At 36.8% G+C, this 13,440-nt stretch overlaps 1 protein-coding gene across 3 annotated transcripts in view; it reads left to right on the forward strand.

Annotated features, from left to right (window-relative positions):
• Window positions 1-13,440, forward strand: part of LOC145985815 (uncharacterized) — an 80,822-nt gene that overhangs the window by 65,082 nt on the left and 2,300 nt on the right. Inside the window, exons 1-2 of one of the 3 annotated variants that reach the window (XM_083119904.1) lie at window positions 439-552; window positions 7,652-7,814. In XM_083119904.1, the coding sequence (XP_082976030.1) occupies window positions 7,667-7,814 (148 nt within the window). In that variant the 5' untranslated portion in view covers window positions 439-552; window positions 7,652-7,666. Of the gene's footprint in view, window positions 1-438; window positions 598-7,651; window positions 7,815-13,440 lie in introns of those variants that run through there. The other 2 variants (XM_083119905.1, XM_083119903.1) reach the window with 2 other exon arrangements.

Here is a 13,440-nt window from a genome sequence, read left to right on the forward strand (position 1 = left end):
AACACAAGGTTGCTCAAGTGTTGTACGATAAGTGGAATCCCTATCCAGTCAATGTTGCTAGAACGTTGTTAGGTTAGAACGCAAACTTGCCTTAGTGTTGTGCAAAAAGGGAGATACACTATCGCTCTCACGGGAAGAATTTAATAATCTTAATACTTTATACAGCATATTTTGAAAAGTCGCTTTTTATCCTTTCGTACAAACTGCCTTTAATTGTTCTTAGTTGTGGTTAAAATAGTCTAATTGAGCATACTAAGTGTGAAAATGATTGTATAATTATTAAGTTATAAAAATACGCCATTTCGTTATTTTTATAATTTTTTTTTATTTTGGTTAATGGGTGTTGTAAACATTTTCTTTAGAAAATCGAAATTTACAAAAATAAATCCATATGATGACATTCTGGCTGCCTACTCTTCAAGTAAAAGGAATTTTTTTCTTATAATGACTAGCAACATTTGTATATGCTATATGATCACGTCCGATGGTGAGGTGATGGTGTCCTAGGCTGCGGTTATTTTCGAAGTGCTTCTGTGAAGTTTCTATTTGCTTGTAATTGTTTTTTAATACATTTTCTAAATATTATGAAATTGTGAGGTAAGAATATGTATATAGTGGCATATTTGGACTTCTGCAGTATTTTTTTGTGTATATATAGTATATATATATATAAAAAAAACTGTCCCTGTCAGCATTATCTTGTCGACTTTGGACATCGTTACTGTTTTGTATTTGTGTTAATGTTTTCTTCTAAAATTGATAGTTAGTATCTCAAATTAATCAGAATCACTAACATAAAACGATTATTATGAATAATTCATTTTTTTTTGTCTTTCTGCAGAAAGTAAATTACGCAAAATACATCATCGTAACAAGATGCGAGAATCATTTGACCTAAGTTCCGATTATGTTATTCCGAAATATGCATTTTCTGCTGATTGGGATTCCATACATGCCTATAAACATATTCTAACGTCGAAGCTTACTGATTACTTAGTACATCTTTATAAGAGAAAGAACTTCCTGACTCATATATCCATATCCTACAGGCATTTGTGTACTGTTGCCTAGGATACGGCCTAATTGTTTTCGTTTCAGGCCCGTAGCTAGAGGGGGCAACTGCCCCCCCACCTCCTGAGAGCATTGCTCTGCCCCCCTGTGAAAAATACAGAACACATTCCTACCTGAAATTCTCACTAATCTTTACAATTATATCATGTGTTACTCTAATAACATTACAAAGACACTTATTGATTTTGTGATTTATTAGGGTGTATGGGATTCCGTATAATATTGTATCAGGATTTGAGGGGGGGGGGGATGCTCTTCCAGATTAGACTTCGGGAAATGATTTCACAATTTTCAGTATCTAGAGCAGCTGAGACATTTTGAGTAGTATTGTATTAAAGGTGCCTAATGTGTTTGGATGTTTTTCTTGGATGTGTTGCTATGAACTTTGAATTGCTTAAATTTTTGTTTCCCAAGTCTATCTTTTGGTAATAATGTGGTAGAGAGAGGGAGTGGTTATTTGATTTTTGTTACTTTGCGTTGCTTTTCTGCCACTTCTAGCTAAGTGCAACAATGAAGGATGACATGAAATTGATGATGAGACACTCATAAACAGTGTGCCGCAGCTACAGGGGGGCTGGGGGCATTGTCCCCTCCCCCTGACCTTGGACAGAAGTCCATTCTAGGGGAAGCAAACATTTAAGTAAAAAAAACAAGACTAGGAGAATCTAAGAATAGCAGGACAATTGGATACTCATGATGGAATTAGTTTTTACGTGTTCCTTGCATTTTTCTACCAGACGGCCAAGGGCACTTGCAAGGGGCACAGAGGGGCAATTGCCCCCCTCGACTTCAAATTTTATACAAATAAAAAACATTTCGTAAAATTTTCTTGCTCGCTCGCTTCGCACGCAATGTCTGCTATTCTTATAGTCCAAGTTCAGAGCCATAGCTATGGGGCGGCAGGAGTCGGCCCTGGGAGCCAAAGGATCTATATGGGGAAAAAAATGTTAAAGAGAATGCCATGGTGCCCCGTAAAATTATTGCACCCTATTAAAATAATTTCTTTCTATGAAACTTAATATGAAATATTAATGATGACACTGTAATCCAAGAAGTCATTGATCAATCAAGGGATTCCTATTTGTTTGTCAGGTGTCAAAACATGTATTTCATAGGGTTACCAGACATCCGGATTTTCCCGGACATGGCCTACATTTTAGCCTTATGTCCGGCATCCGGGAGGAATTTGAAAAATATCATAAATGTCCTACATTTTGAGCGTCACATAATATTAATTAGGAAAGTAGGTAACAGAAATAATCATGCAAGTTACAAGTCTATGGACTGCGCTTCCAAACTCAATGGTGAAATTTAGGTAACACTTTACTATACCAGAGACAGATTTCTTCAAATTTACAGGAGAAAGTACTTACGCAAATCATTTTCTGTAGCGTTGTTGATGTTCGGGAATGTAGTTTTGATCCATTTTAATGCAAATGCATGTGGTTTTCTACAAAAATCTATTTCCGACTCACTATTGCTGTTGCCGCCATTTGCTTTCTGTACGAGAGCACAATACGCTCTCGTATTGTCCGTATATGCTAAATTGAACTAAAAGAGTGCTAATGGAACCTAACCTAACAGGCCTAACCTAACCTAGTAGGCATACCTCGTCCCCGTGATGGTTCGTGGGGCTATCATGAATTTTCGGGCTAATGTCAATGGTTTTTGGGGCTACCCGTGGATGGTTTGTGGGAAATAAGGAACAACAGTAAGTACTCGTTAATGTAAGAAATAGACATTATTTTCGTTAGAAATTCATTATTTCACCTAAAGAAATGTTCCGCAATGCAGAATAGTACATTAGCAATGTAAAAAATTTTCAAAATAAATCATTGATAGGTGTCTCCGGTATAGTAAAGTAGTACCAAAATTTATTTTGGTTCAGTCATTGCCCAAAAAGAAAAAGTTTGTCCTGCTATTAAAAAAACGTAAGTACTTAATGAGCAAAGTTTTGGGACCACTTTCTGATAACATCACTGTTCAATGCCTGAGCAGAATCTCTTGCCTTAGGGATTATACTGATGGAACAAGGTGTTGCCATTCTTATTCAATATAATTTGATTGTAAAGCAGGGGTATAGAGAACAAAGTTATTCAGGGTGTCTACCAGTCAAGAAAGTCATGGTAGTCAAGAAGAAGTAAAGAAATCAACAAATAGGTCAAGAAGTAAATAAAAAGGCAATAAATTATTCTTGTGGTCAAGAAGTTTTGCTATCATAATGACTGATTGGTTCATTTACTTTATTTTACTTAACTTTTTTCTATCCCTTTGATTAAGTGCGAAAATGATAATGAATGGCTCTAAGGTAAGATGGATGAAGGGACAGTCACAAACATATAGGGACAATCGACACAAGCCCCACATAAGACTATACTGGCTTGAGTCCAGATGCCAAAGCCTTGCTCGTCTGAGAAACACAGTTCAGGATGCATTAATACGGGAAAGCAAATCTAATTCTCTTCTTAAATTCAGCTTGAGTTTTCATCTTAACTGGCCCTTTGGTAGGGGGTTTTCAATAAATAAATATTTATTTTCTTAATTACTAATTTCCAATTTTACCTAAGTAGGGGTCGGATAAATAAACGTTAAGAAAGACTGGAAAAAGGTCTAGAAAAGTCCAGAAAAAGTCAAGAATTCTGGATGTGTTATTTTGGTACCCAAAATAAAGACTACCCAAGATGAAACTTCTCAAATTTTAAATTACGGTAATTGCTGAATATTTGTTTAACATTACAGGTCATAATGAAAATGTTCAGAGAGTATTTTAATTACCATCAGCCCAACAGACTAACGAGAGAAATTATTTTTTCATAAAGTCTGTAAAATGTCTGTTTTCCCTATAAATTCAAGGAGTTCGACTGTCCACTCTAACATAAATATAGTTTGAATAAACCTGAAATTTTGAAAAAAATTGTCTCCTCAGAGAAGTACCACTTAAATCATGTAGTAAAAGGTGCATTGATTAGTATGATTGCAAGTCTTGAAATTTTGCAATTAAAAAATCATTAAGAATACATTTTTTTAAAACTGAAAAGTGTAATTTTTCAATTACTTTCTAACGTGCCCTATAGAAATATGTAATATTTATTGAGAATGTTTTGTGTCCTACATTTTGGGACAGCATGTCCTACATTTCCCTTACAGCGATCTGGTAACCCTAGTATTTCAACTATAATATAATACAATTCACACAATATTTTACAAAATGGTTAACGTAACCAGTAGGCAAACGTTGTCTGTAGTCTACTGATGCAAGAGTCTCCCCTTTGAAAGAAATTGAGTCCGTGGTGGACTAAGGGACCCATGTTTTAATGTTTTAGCAAGTACAAAAAAATGTATTAGCTACAAATTTGTACACAATTCATCAAAGTGTAGGTAATATGTAACCATTATTATTTAATTAATTCTAATTTTCTTGCATAACACAACACAATGGTGTTGTTGGATTCTCATTAGATTCCTTTGTGCGTAAAAATCTTGCATACTGGAAACTAGAGGGAATCATTATGAAGCATGATTTATAAAGGGCTCCCTTAATCAGTTCTGCAGAGAGGCCCAAATTGGTGTTGTTGGTGCATATTAATCATCTATTAACATTATCGACCTGTAAATATCAAGTAGATACAGTCCCTATTAGCCTATTTGTGTTAAACTTTATATTGTTTAGCAATCTGGAAAAGTCATTATCGAAATATTGCTATTTGATGTTGCTCGAAGTTCATTTGTTCGTTGCAGTTTCAAGATATCGTCCCTTTTCTGTTATTTATCTCTTTTGGGGGAGGGTGCAAGTGCCTCTGTGTACCCTGTTATATCTGCCAATGCGACACAATATATTAAACATTTGCCCCCTCTAGGATTGACTTCGCCCCCCCCCCCCCCTACAAAGAATTTCTGGCTACGGGCCTGTTTCGTTTTCCATATTCAAATTCAGTTTGCGTCATAGAAGATGTCCCGGCCCAATTGTTTAATTCTGAACTAATCATGGTACACATATATTTTATATGGTTCTGCAAACAATACTTCAGAGGTTTAATGGCTAAAACTTTGGTATGGTCCCAACGGATTTCTTCATTTTTACAGAAACTACTTACGGAAATGAGTTTCTGTAGCATTTAGAAGTTCGTGGAGGTATTTTCTTTCATCGTGGAATCTATTTCACCGGGAAATCATGTATTTTTCAACAGCAATATCTCTCCGACGCACAATTGCTGTTGCTTTCATTTGCTTGCACTACGTGAACCAAATGTGGTGGCCGCGGTGGCTCAGTCGGTAACGCATCTGACTACCATGCTAAAGGTCCCGGGTTCGATCCCCGGCCGGTTCAAATCCGGGAACTTTTCTAACGTTGGAAGCGGCCCCGGCGCCCACCCAGCGTCGAATAACATGGGTACCTGGGGAAACCTGGGGGGTAAAGGCGATCAGGGGCGTGGTGCTGATCACATCACCCCCACTCACGACCGGATCAAGGAAGTGTGGGGCGTTACCCCCACACCCCCTATACGCCTTCATGGTGTGGTGCTAAGCACAGGGGAACACTTTACCTTTTACCTTTACGTGAACCAAATGTTGCAAACGTTTGATGACATAACTCCCTGTCAGTGTTTCCAACCATGCCAAGAAGATTACAATTTAAACTATGTTTACCTAACTTAACCTTGCCGTGCATGGTTTGTGGGGCTATCCATGCATGGTTCGTGGGGATTTTTCGGTTTGTGGGGCTATTCGTGCATAGTTCGTGGGGATTTTTAAGTTGACAAGGTTGGAAACACTGCATACCCACTGATGCTGTACCACGCTACTCAAGCTGTCTTGCCATATTGTGTCTTACGGAAGCGCAAAATGGAAGAACAATAATTACTCCTCATGTCACAAATTGAAATTATTTTCGTGGAAAAAGCAAAATAACACCTTGAAGAATCTTTCGCAATGCAGAATACGTAAGTACGAATGTTAAAAATGACGAAATAAACGAGGGAGAGGTGTTGGGACCATACCGAAGTTTTACCGTTTAATGATTACTTGCTGCATGTTTTCTGGAGAATGATTTTTCCTTCTGTGTATTCCTATGTGTATATTTGTTTGCTAACAGCCATTCGTTCACTATCAACTTGGATATGAACTGTTACTGATGCTACATCATGTAACATGAGATGTAAGGAGGCATTATGTTCCCAAATGCTTTCAATGTTAGGTGGGTCAAATTTTGATTCTCGCATGAAAAATCTGCCGGTATTCTATGTATGAGATAACTGTAAACCAAGAATGGTTGTTCACTGTAGAGCACAAATGTTTGCACAAGCTACTTTTCAAATCAAAATATCTCCAGTCACTATACTTACACTTTAACCAAGATGAAAAACTAGTGAGGTGCCGTCAGAGTCACAATTTTTACACACAGGACTTTCTCCTCCATTTGTTTTATATAGACTTCCAGTATGTTGTTGAATTTTTCACCACAAGTAACAGGAGGGGGAGTAGGTGATACAATCAGCTGATTACCATGTAATCCTGTCCTTGCATTGGCAAAATGTGCAGCACACTTCCAAAACACTGTTGCCAAGAGTTTAAATAGTAACGGTTTTATTGTGTGTTGGTAATTATGAAAAATGTTGAAACATGAGAGAGGGAAAGGGAGAGAGAGTGTGTGTGTGCATGGAATAATTTGTAAGGTTATAATAATTTGAACAATTGAAATGAAATTAAAATATATGAATAATTTATAAGGTCAGAAAATAAATTTTAAATATATAATGTAATATTATTATATTTTCTCACCTTACAAGTTAACTTAGGTATCTAGCCAACCAATGTGCTAGTTTTCCTTATTTCGAAAATTTGAGAAAAATATTGACAACTAATTTACAGACTATTGCATCCAGATAAAAATTAATTTTCATACAAAATTTATCCAAATGATTTTTAAGATGGATCATGATGGACGATTTTGGGGAATTCCATCCACAATCTTGGAGGTGTGGGCCTAAAGACACTGATGTTGCCAATTCTTGTGAGAAAGTCGTGGCATCTCCGATGGCACAGTGGTAGCATCGTCACCTTGTAATCAAGGGGTCCCGGGTTCGATACCCGGTGGAAGCACATAGTGGTTCGGATCCCACTTTAAACTGTAGGTCCTGTCCTGATTAGCCTATCTGTACATAAAGTGAACTTAAAACACCAATTCACTCAATCAATCAATCTTGTGAGAACGTGATCTCATAGGGTCTGTTGGTGGCTTATTTTTTTGATTGTGCACAATTTTTCCAGCAGTTTTCTACCGTGATTTATGACACTTAGACTGTTGTGGAAATTGCTGAAGACACAGCCTCAAGCTATGGATCCCCTTTGACATATTGGAACATATGGGGGATGAATAGTTAAGGGTATCTGATCTTTTCCAGGAACAACAGGGTCAGGGAATTATATATCCCAAAATGATTTACAGTAAACCTTTGTGATAAATATAAATCACACGTCTTCTAATTTTAAAAGAGAAATGTGTTGGCAAGAGAAAAATTAGAAAACTTGTCTTTTTTTCTCATTTTTTATTTTTCTAATCTGAATCTTAATGATATTGCAGGCACAAATTAAGAAAATGGGAGTTGTAACTGATCGTCCCAGAGATTGTCTCTTGTGTCGTGTGACGAGTGGAGCTGGCCTAATCGGAGCTGGAGCTTACATTGGAGTTCAGGGCAACAAAAGCTCAGGATATAATAGAGGCTTGTTTTACGCTATAGCTGCAGGTATGTTGAAGGCTTCCAACTTCATTTTTTCTGTGCATTATATAAGTGGGTATTTTTCTTGTTCTTTCCATTTTCCAATGTCCTGGCTCTGATTTTAACAGTGGTATAGAGTGTGACCTTTCCAGTAGTGTAAACCTTGCATAATGAAGGTTATTTGTGTTATAAATTGAACTAATTTTGTTTTCTTAATTTCAATTGATGACAATCTTTTTATTGTTACCATTATGAGTTAATAACATAGCAATAAAAATACACTGTTAGATAAAATCAATAATAAACAAATGAGAATAGTTTTATTTGGAATCTCGAACTGAATTTATAATAAATGTAGTTCGCTCTCTCACTCTTTCATTACAAATGTTTTATTACAACCCAAGTGGCAATTTTCGCTGCAAAGATGTTAGTCATAGCATCCTATAGTGGATCCACAAGCAAAGAAACCTGCGCAGACGTGCAACTCCTGTGCACTGTAGTCCTGGGAGGAGGGGAGGGGGAGAGTGGATCATGCTTCCTTATGGCCTGAGCGGAAGGGAAGAAGGAAAAGCTGCATGGGGACTTTTCGTCAGGTTTTTTTCCTTGTGGTAGGAGGTATTTTTTATATTTTTTTCAGAAGTGTTCTCTGCATTGTTATGAATAATAATTTAGTAAGTGTTCTTTCCTACATCTATATACATGTATGTGTGCGTGTTTTTTTTATTATTATTATTATTATTTATAAAAGATCAGAGAGTGTGCTTTCAACCAATGTGCTGATTGACGGACTTGTTAAAATTTAAACTAAACCATTTCTCAAAGAGCATTGCATAGTTTTGTTAAAATTTAATATTTGTCAATATCAGAAACTGAAAGTTTCATAAACTCTTGTGACAAATAAATGTCTTCCATTTTAGTTTTGAAAAATAGAGAATCAAAATAGACTATGACCCATGCTATTTCAATAATGAATCATAAGCATTTATTAGAAAATTCTCATAAATTTGGAAATGGTTGAAAGTAGGGATGAGACAGATTATGTAATTGGTTTGACATGGCTGTATAAAAATATCTTGTAATTTAGTACAAATTTTGTCATTTTGTTATAATTTTTATGGATATACCTAGGTAAGCTTATAATCTTCGTTCCCTACTTTCTGAAAATTATGTGTCTCAGCTTCTTTTGCATTGAAGTTGGATTGGGTGGGATGGATGGATGGGGGAAAAAAATCTTGTAATGGGTTGGTGCATTTCAAATGTCTGATAGATATGTGTCATTTCCAAATACCTCATAGTTGAAATCAACATTACCTGGTTAGTGTACATCCACACACTTTTGCAATCACTGTCAATGACTGGGTTCCACAGAGAAATAACTCAGGATTCTGTGATGAGAAGACGGTGTCAATCTCATGCTGGACCTCTCTGCCCATCAGCGATATATATATTGGCCAGAAGTGACAATGGGGCAGACAGAACAGGTGGTAATCAGTGGTAGATATAAGTCAGTGAAATATGGTAGATAACAAAGATTTTTATACTGCAACTCACCAAGGATCTACATAGTCTTTTGTATGAAGTGTGGCCAGGCAATTGTCGTGCAACATGAGGACTCAATGTCTGTTGACCACTGCTGGATACCTGAGGACAAGTTGGCATACATTTCTTGCAGTTCAGCACTGTAACGATCCACAGCGGGGAAGACATGATGCATCACTCCCAACATTAGACCACCACACAAGAGTAACACCTTTTGTGAGCGGAGGGGTTGTTTTGGACAGCACCATGGATGTTGATCACTATCCATTTGGGTTGGGCTGACACCACACACAGCAATGTCTGTTGCACCATGGAAACTGCGGGTCAAGCAAGCGGTGTTGCCACGTTCCGCATGCAGCTCTACTTGGTTGAATAAAAATCTGTATAAAATCTGTTTCGCAATGTGAATTGACAATGATAATGGATTTTTAGAACAGATGCAAAGAGCTTCAAAACAAGACCAATCCTGTATTTGTAGGACTACCCAATACTAAGAAAAAGTTATTTCGCAAAATTGATGATATCAGTTTTTTGACAAATTTTAAAAATCTGAAAATTAAGAATTGTGTTTAAAACCTTTCTGCCTGCACCATACTAAAATTTAATCATGATCGGACAACCTTTTTTAATTTGTAGACTTTCTAAGAGAGCGATTGTTTGCAACACTAAAATAAACTGCCCTTTTTTCTTGTTTTTACGGTGATAAAAAATATAAGACAACTTATATAAAATATATTCAACTTCTGAAATATTGCGACAAGTGTGAAATTAAAACAATGGGAAATCTTATACATATTATCAAAGTACAAACTATGAAAAAAATATTTTCGTGGTGGAAAACGTCATTGGTCTTCAAGTCATTTTTGAAATATGCACCTGATTTTTCTGTATTATAAAGTGGAGATATGGGACGATATCCCTTAGCAAGGATAATTGACGTAAACTGCCACCTTCCATCCAACTTATGCAATGGCCATAATGCTTAATCCTACAAGCATACCCCAGCTATCCTAAAGGCTATAGCAAACATTCCCCATCTAAGACTTTCCATGAAGTAAATGTGAGATGTGTGGTGTAGAGGGATTGTGTTTTCTTGCGGAATGGCAGGTCGTGGATTCAAACCTCATTCTTTGCAGAAACTTTTTCTTAAAGCAAACTGCTTTGGACGAGAATTCTTATCCACATTTCTTGGAAATTTCCTTCGATATTTATGCAATTTACATCCACCGTTTCTGGAAGACATTTGAATCGTAGTTAGCAAGATGCAACGTGGAATGTGCAGAAATGTGTGAAGTAAATTCTGAGGTGGGTAGTTTCAAACGTTGAACATCGAAAAACAATATAGTTGTATCACGGAAATCCAATGAAATATTTTAGGTTCGCAGTGAAGAGCACAAACAACAAAGAACATCCTGTTTGTATATATATTTGTATTAATGTTTTATGTCCAATTTATGCACAAATAGGCTAATCGAGAATGTATGTACAATTTAAACTGAAATCCGAACCACTGTGCAATGTGCCTCCACCAGGTATCGAACCTGGGACCCCTTGATTACATCATTATTTTTAAGAACAGATATTTATGACATAAATTCTTAATGTGTGTTAACATAGCTTATGACAGCTGAATGAAAAAGAGATATTGCATAAAATCATGCCAATCATTGAATATCCTTGAACTCATGATGAGTAATGCACCAGAGGAAAATCAAGCAAGCTGAGCAAAAGGATCCCTCGAGGAATGCAGTGATTTAATATAATCTTATTAATAATCTCATAATTACTCGGTAAATAACAAGAAAAAAAGAAACAGGAGAGGGTGGGATTTTAGCCCAAGATGTTTCGTTCGTGACGAAAAAGTATAACAGTGCCGGTCGAAAAACTGAACATCTCCGCACCCAGCCCCTTCTCCCCGTTGAATCACCTACAGAACCAGCATCATCATCATCATCACAGAACTTTGCTGATCAGCATCCATCCCCTTCCCCCCAAAAAGCTCAAACCAAGAATAGGAAATCATACAGTGAAGCAACAAGGAAACTAAACGCACCACAATCAGCGATGCAGAACGGCGCCCGCAGGTATGCAGCAGGAATCGAGGACAGAAGAGTGTTCAATCCTCCCCCTCCCTCGACGAGTCACAATAACTTACCCCCGAGGCACAATGGAAGATTTCCCTCCGCGTACCAGGCTAGAGGTCAGCAAACCCGGTGACAAAAGAGATCTCCCCAAAAATAAAGGCCAAGTAAGTACAGGCAACTCCAAATGTATTTCAGAAGAACTTGACACTTCGTTGTTTCAATTATGTTACCAAAATGTTAGGGGTCTCCGAACCAAAACAAGAGAATTTTACACGAATGTCCTTTGTAATAACTTTAGTGCAATAATGATAACTGAAAGTTGGTTAGCAGATTCCCACGAGAATAGTGAACTTTTCGATGAAAGATATGTTGTATATAGGGGGGACCGAAGCAAAAAAGTGTCTGGTAAAACAATGGGTGGTGGTGTAATCATTGCAGTGAAATCAAACGTCAAGAGTGCATTAATAGATTCACCGTGTTTACATCCGAATATAGACTGCATTTTGATTAAACTATGGTTAAACGGATTAGGAACTGTATATGTTTGCGTTGTGTACATAGCACCTGGTAGTAACAAAGACACATACACTTTATTCTTTAGGTTCATAGAAAAGCACTGTCAACCTGGTGACGCTAAACTCCTGATAGGTGGGGACTTTAATCTGACAGATATAACTGGCAGCAATTACAATCTAACTAGTACATCAGCAACAACGTATTTCGATTTAAACAACTTTATTAATGTATATCAACTAAAAAGCTTGAACGACATTAAAAATAGCAATGGGAAAACACTCGATTTGTTTTTGATAAATGGGCAGGGAATAACAGTAACACGAAACACACAGCCGCTAGTTCCTGAAGACACACACCATCCCTCGTTGCTAGTAGATATTAATTATGTCAAAGAAACCCGCGACAAAACTTGTCATAAGCTACAGTACAACTTTAGTAAAGCCGACTTTCCATCCATCTATCACAAGCTGCTTAACACGAACTGGGATGTATTGAAAACAAAGAATGACGTTGATCAAGCTACAGACGTGTTTTATGAAATTATATATAAAATATTCGATGAATGTATCCCCTTAAAGAAAAGCCGCAAAAGACAGTACCCGTGTTGGTTTACGAGCAGCATTATTAAAAATATAAATAGGAAACATTATCACCACAAGAAGTGGAAAAAACAGGCGGGAGACTTTCGATACCACTACAATAAATTTAGCGAATTTCGAACAATAGTTAGTAAGGAAATTATTGATGCATACAACAGTTATGTTGCCAATTCGGAAATAAATATTGCAAAAGATAGCACCCAGTTTTGGTCGTTTGTTACAAATAAACGCAGGAAAAGTAACAAAGATCCTGTACTGTTCCAAGATAAAGTGTTGTCAGACCGACTATCAGTAGTCGAAGCTTTTGCACAGCATTTTCAGTCGGTGTATAAAAAAGATCCCCCTAGATATGACATGAAAGTATTACCTAACCATAAACAATATGAAACTTTGGATAATCTTAATATTACAGAGATACGAATTGAGGACGTAGAAAAAGCAATTAAAAACTTAAAACCTAAGAAATCAGCCGGACCGGACAAGATACCGCCCTATGTAGTCAAAGGTTGCAGTAATATATTGAAATACCCGTTATATCTCATTTTCAATTTAATTCTTGCAAAACACAAATTTCCTGAAAAATGGAAAGCCACGGCAATTTGTCCACTTCCCAAAAGTAATAACACTAATGACGTACAAAACTACCGACCAATAAGTATATTATCAGCCCCAGCAAAAATATTCGAAAAAATCATGCACCGTTACATATTTACCCACGTAAAACCTGTAATATCATCGTTTCAGCATGGCTTTGTACCACGTAGATCGGTGTTGACCAATCTCTCCGATATTACCAATTTTATTAGTTCAGCATTGGACGAAGGAGGTCAGGTTGACGTAATATATACCGACTTTTGCAAAGCGTTCGACTTGGTTAACCACGATATTCTATTAAGTAAATTAGCATGCTTCAAT

Source organism: Lepisma saccharinum, chromosome 3, assembly GCF_977018435.1.
Source record: "Lepisma saccharinum chromosome 3, izLepSacc3.1, whole genome shotgun sequence".
In the NCBI taxonomy this organism is placed as follows: domain Eukaryota; kingdom Metazoa; phylum Arthropoda; class Insecta; order Zygentoma; family Lepismatidae; genus Lepisma; species Lepisma saccharinum.